Source organism: Prinia subflava, chromosome 15 (genome assembly GCF_021018805.1).
Source record: "Prinia subflava isolate CZ2003 ecotype Zambia chromosome 15, Cam_Psub_1.2, whole genome shotgun sequence".
In the NCBI taxonomy this organism is placed as follows: Eukaryota; Metazoa; Chordata; class Aves; order Passeriformes; family Cisticolidae; genus Prinia; species Prinia subflava.
Window position 1 is genome coordinate 5,794,853 of NC_086261.1, and position 12,643 is coordinate 5,807,495.

Genomic DNA, 12,643 nt, shown 5'->3' on the forward strand with positions numbered 1-12,643 from the left:
ACTGGCCTCAGGTAGATTGACCCAGGCACGTAACACCCAGCTGCCTGCAGCCCCTGTGCCTCCCTGCAGCTGAGCCCCTCTCCCTGCTGAGCCCCATGGCTAACAGCCAGTCATTCTTTCCATTAGGAAATCCATTTTTCAGGAGCATATAACTCAGCTGTGAAATTTCACTCTTGGCTGAAACTTGGCTCAGCAGCAGAGAGACTGGGAAGGGCTGGACCCAGTGGCTGCAGGTGTGAAAAGTGCTTTTCACAATGAGCTTTTATAACTTGGGAGAAATGGCTCCAATCCCTGCTCTGTGTCTCGCCGTGTGGGCCTCAGTGTGCGCAGTGGAGGGTAAAGACCAAAGCAGGCACTGGATGCCATCACATCCCACCTGGGGAGAGGCACATCCTGCCCACGAGGGGCTGGGGACACAGGAGAACTCACCCATGCAGCAGGAGCAACACTTCTAGAGAAAGGGGAATTCTCAGCAAAGGAAAAAATGAAGTTTACACATCCTCAGAGATCCATAAAATGTGGAGGTGGGATAAACACATAATCATCAGTATCATCCCAGTGAAATCCTGGTGGAGCTGGGTTAGAGAGTGTACAGCTCCTTCTGATCAGCTGGAAATTCCCATCTGAAGAGGCTTCCAAGTCTCTATCACCACAAGCTGTGGTGTGAAACTGTAAAAACAGCCAAGCAGAACATGCTTATTCCTGCACAGTGCAAATATCCGTGGTGGCTTGCCTGTGGCAAGGGCCCTGTCATTCCAAACCAGCCCCCAGACCTGCCACGGGAACCCCCAGAGACACCACACTGAGGCCCTTCTGAAAATCTCAGTAACACTTTTTAATATACAAGAATCAAAAGTACAGCAGTTTTACAATGTAGGAAAATTTCATACATACTATATAAACAACATATTTACATCAGAAATCACTAGGACAGTGGCATTTCTTTCACAAATATAAATTAATATTAATTACTGTTTTAGTCAAGAGGTTTAAAAGTCTGTCTTTTTACAGTAAGAGTCCTTCTCTCCCCAGAGGGGAGGCAGAGGTGGGGAGGAAACGGGTGAAAGCAGAATAATATTTTTGTGTGGATCACAAACCATTCACACAAGGACTTCAGCACTCGGTTCTGTGTCCGTTTTGGTTGGGACCACATTGCCAGTCCCCACAGCAGGTTTTGGTCTGCAGGATTTCCACCATGTGAACTCATAACTTTACACCATTTCCAAAGAGGTCAAGCTGAAAAACTCTTTTTTCTTTTTTTCTTTTTTTTTTTTTTTTTTAATTGAACCCCAGAGCAAGTTACTGCTTTTGCCTGTGAAGAGGCTGGAGGGAATCCCACAGCTGGTTCAGAAGGAAGAGCTGTACCTGATCCTGACACAAACACCACAGGGGAGTTTATGGCTGTGGATGTGTCCCCTCTGATCCCACTCACGTCCCCATGTTTGGTTTATGGATTGGTTGTTATTGTTTATTGGATTGTGTTTGGTTATGGTCCCTATGCTGAGGGGACATCAATGCATAAATGTGTGTGCATACTCAGGGAAGACTTTCTCCCAAATCTCCTCCAGCTTCACTAAAGCCAAACCCAGCAAAGACCCACCCACCATGAGTGGACGTGATGTGACTTCAACATCGGGCTAAAGTGACAATGGGGACAGCTCTCCAGTGGATATGGGTAAAGCTTTTGCTGTTGCACAAGAAGGAAATCCCAACCAACCCGGGATAAGCAGAAACCCCCACATTTCCATACAGAAAATGCCTCTTGCTGGGATCCAAAGTTTTCCTGCACCAACCCTAACACTGGTTGGCCAGTATTGCCTTAGCTACATGAGTATGGCACAAACTTCCCACCGTGACAAAAAGAGCAATTCCCTTTGCCCCTCCAAGGCTGCTTCCATTTTCACATTTTAAGCTAATACCTCTGAAAAGAAAGGACCTCTTTGCTGAATACCACAGCCTGCAATCACAGCTTAGTGGGAAACGCCATGGAAAGGTGCTCCCTCCACACCTCCCACCCTCCAAGGGGACTGTGGAAGACTTGCCTTCACCTCGCCCTGCACAGGTAAACACAAGTGTAACACTTTATCAGGGCAGCAAGTGCCCCTAAGGAAACAAAACTGCCCTGAATTTGGTGGAAATCTTGCAACATGAAAACAAAAGGGGTACAAACACTTCCCGTGTGTCCCGTTAGAGCAGCGGGATCAGGAGGAGTGATGGCAGCAGATTTCCAGGGATACACTGCATGGAGGAGTATTAGTGTCAGTTTGCATGCGCCTTCCAAGGCACTGGCTGGAGTCAGGAAGCCAGCCCTGAACACCCATCTGTCCTCAGTCTTTTGGGGAAGGGACATCACAGCTTATTAGGGTCAAATACTGGCATCTTAACAGGAGGCCCAGCTTCTGTGCCCCACCAAGGAGCCTGGAACAGCCTGGTCTTTAATACTGAGCTCTGGGTGGTGATACAGCCCCATACACCATGCTAGGGCAGCCTGGCTCTTGGGAGAGCTTTGTGGTCTACAGGGAACCCCAGCCTGAAAAAAATAATCACCCAAGGTGCTTGTGGCCAGCAGTATGTGCACAACCAACCCCTCTCACCACACCAGTGTCCAGGCCAAATGCTGGTTTGCATATTCCTCTTTTCCCTCTGCCATGCTGGGCTCTAAGACATTTGCTCCAAGGATCTTTATGGATCAGTCCTGAATTCCTCATTTTCTCCCTGCTCACTGAGGTGCTAAATCCTCAGGTTCATTTCCAATTTAGACAAACAAAAGGTCTGTAAGTGCAGATACTTTTAGCAATTCAGAGTCACTGCTGACTGCTGGAAAGGTGGCAGGAAGGTGACCATTCCCTGAGCAGTGATCACTCCACTGGATTCCTATTTCACTTTGTTCTACCATCTGTTATCCTTCAGTTACAGTAAAGGTTTGTGATCACTGCTTTGTGAAGCACAGAGAGAAGTGATTTGCCCAAAGACCAGAGACTTTCGTGGCAGGAAGATTAGGAGTTCCAGGATCCCCAGAGCCATCTTTTGATCTTGCACCTCCTAACCAACCTGTTACTTCCTGGACCACCCAGGCTGCCCATGCTGGAAGAGAAGAGCTTTTGTTACAAATTCCTGAGCCCTGACCACTGGGAAATACTGTTCTCACCCCGATTTCTTTCCTGCTGGCTAGAAGTGAACTAAGCCTTTGCTAAGGATGTGGGCCTCTTTTTCCCATAACCCAGCTCCTGCTTACCCCCAGAGTTAAGATTTGCCAGTTCCAGCTCTGGAGAAGGGAGAAAGATCCCTTCACCTCTTCTGTTGCAGGGAACACAAGAGCAATCAAAGCAGAGCCAGTTTCTTGAAATGAATAAAGACATGGAAATGATAACATGGCCAGGAAAGTGACGGATTGTCACCAGCATGGGTCCAGCTCCCTTGGAGTCATTCTGCAGGGACATCAAGTCCCTCTTCCAACCAAGTTTGGCTGCTGAGGGACTTTCCTGTCCCTCCTTGAATATATCCCCCCACTGCCCCATGCTGGTGACACACAAATCCCAGCCCAACCAGTTTATCCCCAACCCCAAAGCAGCATCTGTCACATAACATCAAGTCAGAGCAGGCACACAGCCTTCTGCACCATCGTAAACAGCATCGATCTACCTTCTCCTTCTGAGGAAACACTGGCTGGGGAAAACTCCCTTGGGTCCATTGGACTGAGGAAAACAAAAACAAAACAAAGAATGAGGCAGCAAGGCTGGTTCCGTGACAGAACAGTTCAATGGTAAAAAAGGGGAACGGAAATGGGAATCTAAACCAGAATCAAGAACTAGGGAAAATCTTCCTCCACCCACTCCCCCAAAATCCTCCTTGACCCAGCCAGATGATAGCAGCATGTTCAGAGTTTCTCGTTGCTGGCTTGGAGAAAGCAGCCACCGTCGCGTCAGTCCCAGTATTTCAGACGTGCGCCTCCCCCTCTCAGTCACCTTACGCTTTCCGAATGTTCCAGTTATAATCTGGATTGTTTTTCTGTTCCAATGACCTATCCAGAGGTGACCTGTGATCAAGAGGTGACTTGGAATCGTGGGGAGATTTCTGAGAGGGGGGCGAGCGAGGGTCCGACACGGCAGGGTGGGCTGGAGGGAGGGGCTGTTTGTAATCTCCCAGTTTGTCTGTGTGGAAGGACCGGTAGTGGTCCGAAGGTCCCTGGCCATGGTATCCCATGGGCGGCCTGTGGTCAGACATCCTCCGGAAATCCTGCTGGTGGTAGTTCTGAGGCCTGAAGTCGTCGGACCGTCGGCGTTTGGAATCGTGGTGGTGCCTGTGGAGGGAAAAACGGACAGAGATCAGCAACCCAAGCCCAGCCTCTGCGGTCAGCTGTCGCTACAGGACACGAACAAAAGATGAGACTCCAAATATTTCAGAAGGCAAAAGGCACAAAAAAGGCTTTAATTGTCTAATTAAAGTTGTAACATGATTGGTGAACAGGAATGACACCTCCCCAATCCCACTGGTTAAACTAGAGAAACAGCCAAAATGTTATTCTCTGAGAACCAGAAAGGCAAAACACCACCTGGAGAAAGACTGTTTGGGGAAAGGATATTTGTTTTGCCAAGACTGTTTTGAGAAGAAGCCTTCTCGAGAAATTTTCCCTTGGGAAGAGAGTTAGCAAGCAGCTGCTAGCGGGCTAAAATCATTCAGACTAAAAAACATCAGGCCCACAGTCAGCCATGGTGACAAACTCCCCCGGGTGAGGGGAGGCGCTCACCTGTCGTAGTAGTCGCGGTGGCCGCGGTGGTCCCGGTCGCTGTTGTACTGCTCGTAGGGCCTCTTGCGGGACAGGTTGTTTGGTCTGTAGTTGCCGGAGCTGCGGTGGGGGTCCCCCCGCGACCGCCGCTCCCCGTAGTGGTGGTCCTTGTACCAGTGCTGCTCGTACTGGTGGTGCCGCTCCCCGCCCCACATCTGGTTGCTGTTGCCGCCGTAGTTGAACTTCCGATCCCTCTGCCAGTCTCCTCGGTCTGCCAGGAGCAAAGAGCACCTCTGAGTCTATTTCATGCTTTCGTTTATTCCCTTAATTCTCTAAGAAATAATATCTATTGACGCCCCTTTAACTTTCTCCTCCCTGAACTCATATTATTCTTTGAATTTCTTCATCACTATTTCTTTATCCTCGCAAATCTCATCCTGTCCCATCCTTACATTCTTTTCCTCACTACATCACCATGTTTTCTAGCCCAGCAGTAACTACAGTGGTAGTGTAAGTTCTAGCCCATCACCTTTAACCTGACCACTCACAAGTCCCAGAAGGATTTGTGTCCAGGAGCACTAGGTCAGAAGGGAAGGTTTCTCCTGCCTTGCCAGCGCTCACCTGTGTTGCTGAAATGTCTCTTGTTTGGGTGGCCGTAGTTGTCCCGTGGGTGGCCGTGCATCTGCTGCTGGGTGTGGGCAGGGGGCATGTGCATCTTCTGGGAGTGAGGATTGTGAGGCACGTGAGACTGGGACATCACGGAATCGCGGCTGGAGCCCGACGGCTCCGGGCGGAACGGCTTCTTCATGCTGGACATGTCCTCCTTCTTCTTCTGCTCCTGCAAGGTGGAACACAGGGATACAGCTCAGCTGCTCTCCCACCAAAAGATCTGGACCGTGAGCAACTGTGAGCAAAATACAGGCTCTGGATTTTCCTGCCTCTTTGAGGACTTGGTGAGCCAACTCTGTGCTCAAGAACAGCACAAACGTGGTGGACAGGCAGAGTTTGGCAGCTCTGCTCTTACACCTGATCTCTACAGGGCAGCATGCCCAGGCTTTTCACTCCACAGGGCAGCTGAACATCACATGCCACACCAAACAATGCTTTTGCTTGGTCAGAACAGCCAGGACAAAGTGACCAGAAATGCCACATGAAAAAGAAGGCAAATGCAATCAGATTGTTTAGATGTTGAGGAAAATCACACACTGCCAACAACAATGAAGAACACCCATGGTAAGAGGCAGGAAGAATTGGCACTACCAGTGCAGCAACTTTTAAGAACAGAAATCAAAGGGAAAGCACTTCAGCTCTCACCTCCTCTTCCTGTGATCTTTTCTTATGAGCCATCTTGTAGAGTTTGTGTAGTTTTCTGGCATCAAATTCTGTGAATTTTGACACAAATATCCATAGGTTCCTAGAAGGATATGAACATTTTCTGTTAAGTGCTACAGTAGCAGTTTAACTGCCAACAGCTTCCAAATTAACATCAAATTCATTCTACCCTCTCTGGAAAACAGTCTCACCTCAGGACAGGATGATCAGGAGGGCTGGAACCACATTCTTCAAAGTAAAATAAAGAGGTTTGCAGTGGTTTATGTGATTTAGCTTTGAAATCAGTTTTAATGAGACCAGGACAACTTGAAGACAAAACACTTGCCTGGGATTGGTCATGGAAGACCATCCCTGGAAATGTTCAAGGTTCAGGCTGAATGGAGCTCTGAGCAACTTAGTCTAGTGAACTGTGTCCCTGCCCATGGTAGGGGGTTGGAACTGGGTGATTTTTAAGGTCCATCCCAACCCAAACCATTCCATGATTCTGTGATTCTGTAGACTGAGTGGATCAGAAAATATAAGATTTCACAGATTAAGTAAGAGTCAAATAGCACATCCATCCGCAAAAAACCCAGCAGCCTCTGAACTACCATTTCAAAACATCCTAGACCAGCTAAGGAAAACAAAATGATCCCTCACCTTCTCCACAGCTTGATGTGATCCTGGTCAGTGTAGGCTTTAAGGCACTCAGAGATGCGATCACCGATTTTCAGGAGGCAGTTGCGTGTGTGCTCCAGCTGCTCTTGAACTGTCAGTCCCTTATCAGGCTTATCAAGTTGCTTCAGTGCTTTTTTGACTGGTCTCATCCTTTCCTTGCACTTGAAAGAGCAATAGAGAGGAGAAAGTGATTAATTTGGCAGATGGCTCTACATCATTGCCCTGTAAATCGAAAAGAAGCCTCGTTTAGCTTTATCTGGCCATTAAGCAAGGAGAAATCAGCTATAAAATAGCAAATTTTTAGACAAGCTGCAGACAATAATCAGCAAAAGACAAGAGTCTCGCCACCCTCCAGTGCCCCTGCCTTTTAGGGGGGAAAATTTGTTTTGCAAGCAAACCACTCATGGTCTGCCCCTGCACAGATCGCAGGGAAGTGTATCCAAGCCTCCACACACTGAACCAGTCACCCCAACTGCAAGACTGATCAACTCAATCCTGTCCAATCCCATCTTTGGTCACTTTAATGTTTGCTTTTACCAAAACTGGCAGACATGAGATGAGAGCACCATGTTTTTCAGCCTGGGCACATCAACACTGAGCACAGATAAGAAATCAGACAGGTTTTTTGACTGCCTGCCTGGATCTTTTGAGCATCACAGAAAGAAAGTTAAAGAAAAAGACAAAAAACCCCCACAGGACCTGCAGCAAATACAGAGATTTGCATTGAGAGAAATGCTTTTAAGCAGTAGTATTTCAGCCAAGGAGAATCTGCCATGATAACTTTTACTAAAACGCAATGTTTACAATGAACCTTGTGGGCATGTTTGCTGTGAGAGCATTTACACAGCTCCACACCTCCTACAAGGTCACCCTCAAAACTCTCCTGCATTTCCTTGTCTGAAAGAGCTTCAGTGGCTCCTTGGCTTCTACAGGAGAGGGAATGTAAGGCTGCAAGGTCTTCTGTAACCCAGGGCTGCCAGCTGAGCAGTGGGAAGTCACCAGCTGAAGCAGAGCCCTTGTGCATGCCCTGCTGACAGGCTACAGGTGGGCAGCTCTTGTCCAGGGTTGTCCTGCCCTGCTCTCAGATCAGCCAGAGGAAACCCCTGTGGGGCACAACACCTAAAACACATCCTTGGATGTCAACTGAGCAAACCTCGGCTGCCTCGCTGGGCTCTCGGCACTGCCCTCCCATTTGCCGAGGGAAATACTCACTATGCTGAACGTTTCTTGGTCCAGATCATCATCCTCATCTTCTCCAATGGGGATGGGCTCGCTCCCTGCAGTGATGTGGACGGGACCTTGCGATCTCTTCCCTTTATTTCCAGATTTGGCCTCGCCACCTTTGGGCTTTACAAGGACAAATTACACACATCACACAATGAGCCAGGATGGAGGATCCCCAGTGACCCAACTAACAGCCTCCACACTATTGTTACTGGCAGTTGCTAAACCTGGGCACAGTTCCTACAGCTTTCCTCCCAAAATCTCCAACTGTTGAGCTGCAATGGCTCTGTTTAGCTTTACATCATCCCTGAGGGAGCAGGGAAAAATCAGAGCCAACAGTTTGGACATGAATATGATATTCACACTCATAGAGAGAAGCCAATGTTGGAGACATGGAAGAGAGGTTAAAACAGTGTCTCTCCCTTGCAAAGGACAGAGCTCAGGGTAGCCTCATGTCTACAGGGATCTGCAACTTTCTGTGACATAACTAGTTCTCAAATCATGGCCTGTTCAGGTACTATTTTTACCTATATGACTTATTTGCAGTCAAAGCCATACCAAAAAATCACTGGAAAGCAAACTTTCCCCTACATAGGCAACAAAACTTCTTAGTTTGCACTTATGACCTCAGTGTCAAAACACACTGGGCATGCAGTACATACCTGTTCCTTGGACAGGTACTTCAGGTCATTATTATGGAAGCTTTTACCCCCCTTCCAATTTGTACCCAGCCTCAGGGCAGTTGTTCCCAAAATTCAAGAGACATTTGAGTCTCCAGCATACCAGTGATGTTGAAACACTCATTCTGTCGAGTCCTGAGCAGTGACAATGACAACTTACACTCTTGATGGTTGGACACTTGGGTCATTTGGGTGAGTTTAAATTAAAGGGGAATACAGACAAGGAACTGCCACCCCTGTGATAAATCACAGCTGGACAGAACTTTGATCTGAGTGCTCCAGGCTCTTTCTCTGTTCTTCCTTAACATCAGCTCTGTGGCCATATCCCTGTCACAGAGACAGCTGTACTTTAAAGGCAGTCTGACAAAATCTCTTCCGTTTTGGTCACATTCCATGAAGCTTTAGGTCATATCACCTTTTCTACTTTCTATGGCAATTCAGAAGGGCTGAAAAAGGGATACCCCCTTACCCCAAGGTGCTTCACTGATGTCTCTTCACACAGGGCCTTTAATGAATCCCAATTGTCCTGCTCAGGGACTTCCCTATCAAGCTGCTCCTGAAAGTACCACATACCTTCTCTTTCTTGTCTTTTGTCTTCTTTTTCTCTTTATCGCTTTCCTTTTCTTTCTTAGAGGATGTCTGTTTTTCCTTGTTCTCTTTGTTCTCTTTCTTCTTCTGTTTCTTTTTCACTGGGCTCTTGTCCAAGCCATCCTCCTAGAACATCAGTCACAGCACAAAGTTGGAGTCCCTCACCCCATGCACATTTTCTTCCATAAAACATCCTTAAAACACAGGCAACTTTTGAGGTCCATCCAGATTTACGCTCACACCTCTTTAAGCAGACATCGAGCTCTGCTCAAGCAGCTGCCATCCCCCCAAATGTGACAAAATGGTACGAAAACCAGACCAGCCCCACTCTGTGACAAGCTGGCAAGCTGCAGAGCAGCCCTGCTCTCCTGTGCCAGCTGCACTCCAGAACATTCAGCCCCTGAGGTAGATACTGATCAGCACACGAACAAAAAGCCTCAGACTACAAGCCAAACCACTCAAAGACTGAACGTTTTCTAAGCAACAGCATGACCTTGGTAAACTCCAGCTTCACCATGGGCTGACGTGCCCAAAAGGAGCGGGAAACAATTCTTCTTTCTCTCCTTTATAAGGGCAACAGGCTTTGTCCTGAGACAACCTTTCCCCTGAGTCAATATGTGGATGTTTGTAGCCATTCTGGGATGCCCCAAATCCCTTAAAGCACTGACCTAAAAGAATAGGTGGGAAAGGTCCTTCCTACCCACCAACAGCTGTTCATGTGGGTTTGTGAGTTTGCCAGTCCTGTGGGAATTCACTCTTAGTGTCTTTGACTCCTGAGGACTTTGCTGGGAATGCTTCCCAAGGTGAGGCTGGGCACTAAAGCACAGCCCAAGGAAACCTGGACAAGCCACAGTTCACCCAGGCTGACTCACCTTGACTTCACCTTCTTCTGACTGGTTGTCTGAGTGCCGAGGAGAGGAGAGTTCGTTCCCATGCTCATCTTTGACTTTGGGGGCCTTGTTCTCTTTCTTTACTCGTGGTTTCCTCTTCTTTAGCTTGCCCTGGTGAAAACATACAAGTCAGGGAAAGCAAATAGCTACAGCTACTTACTGGGGACATTTCCCATCTCCTGAACATTGTGCAAACAGCTGCAGGTCCTGCAGGCTGGCAGGAAGCCTGATGAGCCCAAGTCCTTCAGTAAGTGCAGTAATAACCTTCCCCTTACTAATTTTTATCATTTAAATGAGAAATCTCACAATGCAATCAGACAACAGACAAGTCCATATTCCTTCACATAAATGATGTCTGGTGACCTGGGAACACAGGGGATCTCCTGTCATCAGCCAAGCATTCCTCCCTAAAACCCCCAGAATCAAGCAGCCACATCTCACCTCTTCCCCATCTTTCATGTTTTCTTTCTTGTCCAGATCTTTTTTCAGCAGCTTCAGTAGATAATCAACTCGAGTCTGGAGCTGTTTTCCCTGAGGTTTCTTATCTGTCTCAACAGGTAGGATCTTTGATAAAGCAGAAAAAAAACAACATATGCCCATATGCACAAAGCTTGACACACATTAGCAGCAGCCCTTCCAGGCCCAGCAAAGGGCAGCAGATGCTGCACTTTCTGGGGGAACAAGAAGGCTCAAGCCTTCCTTCCCCCTCTCACTGTCCCTATCTGGCCAAAGGCAAAGCTCCTAACAAGCATCCCTCCCCTTGGAATCCTGCAGAAGTTAAAGGACCCCAAGGCTTGCTAAGCCTTGCAAGCTTGCTAAGTTCTCTTGAAGAAAAAAATCCTTTACAAGCTATATTTTGGACCTCAAGTTGCAAAACTGAGTCCACTTGCCTTGACACATCAGATTTGTTTGTGCCAGCTTGGTCACAGCAGCCCAGTCACTCTGGTAACCTGAGACATCACTACAGCAGGGGCACAGATGCACAATTTTTAGTGGAAAACAAGGCTGAAAGGTGACACTTTGTGGAGGAAATATCTCAGCTTGCCAGCTAGGTTTGCTTCATACTTCACTGGAAAATGGGTGGCGTGGCTCAGGCAGCTGTTCCCATTGCAAAGTGCCTTTCTGAGCTCCATACATGGAGGGCTCTCAGGCAGAGCCTGATCTCTGCTAGAAGCACCAGCAGGGACGTCACAGAAATGCTGCATGTGGCAGCAAAGTTGCTGTGGAGACTCCCAGTGCTCCTCAGCCCTGTGCTGCAGTTTCCACACTCTTTCCACCACACTGACTCAATGGATGGTGGATTATTTTTAACCCAGATCATTTCAACATGGTGCCTGTAAACTGTTCTTGTGGGGATGACTGAGGAACTAGATGGAGGCTTTCCAGCTGGCTGTGCTGCCATTCCCAGTCCTGTAACCATACCCTCAAAGCTAACACAGACCAGCTTTGACATAAGCACTGTCAAATCTGTGAAAAATTATTTCCACTCAGAAATTCACACTCAGCTTCTTGTGAGATGCTCAAGGATACATCAAGTCACAGCCTCTTCCATCCTGTGCATGGGACCACACATGTCAGCACTGCCATTTTCTGCCTGCATCATTTCAGTGTGGTTCACCTGCAACTGCCCACCAAATGACACAACTCTGCTTTCCATCGAGCATGCAACATTCCATGAAGGTCACTGCTTTCCTCATTATTATTTATCATGATTTTTGGAATAGTTACAAACATAAGCATGTGTTTCTGGAGTAAATGAGGCATGTTTGCTATGAGCACTGCAATGGTCCCAATGGAAGCACCAAGCAAAGCAACCTACCTTATCAGATAACTTCAACTCCGGATCTGTTTTAATTAGCTCCCAGTTTCCATAACCATGCTCGTAAATTCCCACTAACAAGCGAGAATCCTCCTCCACTCCCCAGTCTACATCAAAATGAGCAGCTTTGACACGGCACGTCAGGCGGTACCTAAAGGCATTTCAAACACGAGCTACTTTTAATGTTGTGGAGGATAAAGCAAATCCACACATCCAGGCTATTCTCTTTCCACTACAAAATCCAAATTCCCTGAGCCTCTTTCTGCATTGCCTACTTAGCCAAACTCACTTCTTCCTTTCCTCTGGGTCCGAGGGAATGGATTTGTGCAGCATTTCAAACTCCTCTTCATGCTGGATGATGGATTTCACATTGACTTGGACACCAGAAATCTTGATGGTAGGACCTCGTCTCTTTCCAGGTCCTTTCCCTGCTCAGCAATAAAACACAGCAATTCAGAGAACTCTTACAGAAGGAAGTGTCTCTGTAAAATGGCTTCACAGTGATCAAGACCTTGCCTGCAACCTCTTATTTAAACATAAGGTCCAAAATGTAAGGTTTTTTTCCACTAACTCACTTAAATCTGCAATTTAAACACTTCCCAGTATCATTTTCTTAAAAATACTTCTAAGTATGCTGGAGCTGTTGATTCTGCAGTCTTGGTCAGCTGCAACAGGCAGAGACCCAGGAGGAAATCCATCCCTGACTCTGTATGTCCAAGCAAACAGC

At 47.5% G+C, this 12,643-nt stretch overlaps 1 protein-coding gene across 8 annotated transcripts in view; it reads right to left on the reverse strand.

Annotated features, from left to right (window-relative positions):
- Positions 1-811: 811 nt before the first annotated feature.
- The window catches only part of CHD2 (chromodomain helicase DNA binding protein 2), a 71,466-nt gene continuing 59,634 nt past the window's right edge, over positions 812-12,643 (reverse strand). For all 8 annotated transcript variants that reach the window (XM_063412373.1, XM_063412371.1, XM_063412367.1 and 5 more), the window contains 11 exons: positions 12,206-12,344; positions 11,917-12,067; positions 10,539-10,661; positions 10,080-10,208; positions 9,193-9,333; positions 7,928-8,062; positions 6,698-6,876; positions 6,041-6,140; positions 5,348-5,564; positions 4,748-4,997; positions 812-4,300 (listed from right to left, as the gene is read on the reverse strand). In XM_063412373.1, the coding sequence (XP_063268443.1) occupies positions 3,967-4,300; positions 4,748-4,997; positions 5,348-5,564; positions 6,041-6,140; positions 6,698-6,876; positions 7,928-8,062; positions 9,193-9,333; positions 10,080-10,208; positions 10,539-10,661; positions 11,917-12,067; positions 12,206-12,344 (1,898 nt within the window). In that variant the 3' untranslated portion in view covers positions 812-3,966. The remainder of the gene's footprint in view (positions 4,301-4,747; positions 4,998-5,347; positions 5,565-6,040; positions 6,141-6,697; positions 6,877-7,927; positions 8,063-9,192; positions 9,334-10,079; positions 10,209-10,538; positions 10,662-11,916; positions 12,068-12,205; positions 12,345-12,643) is intronic.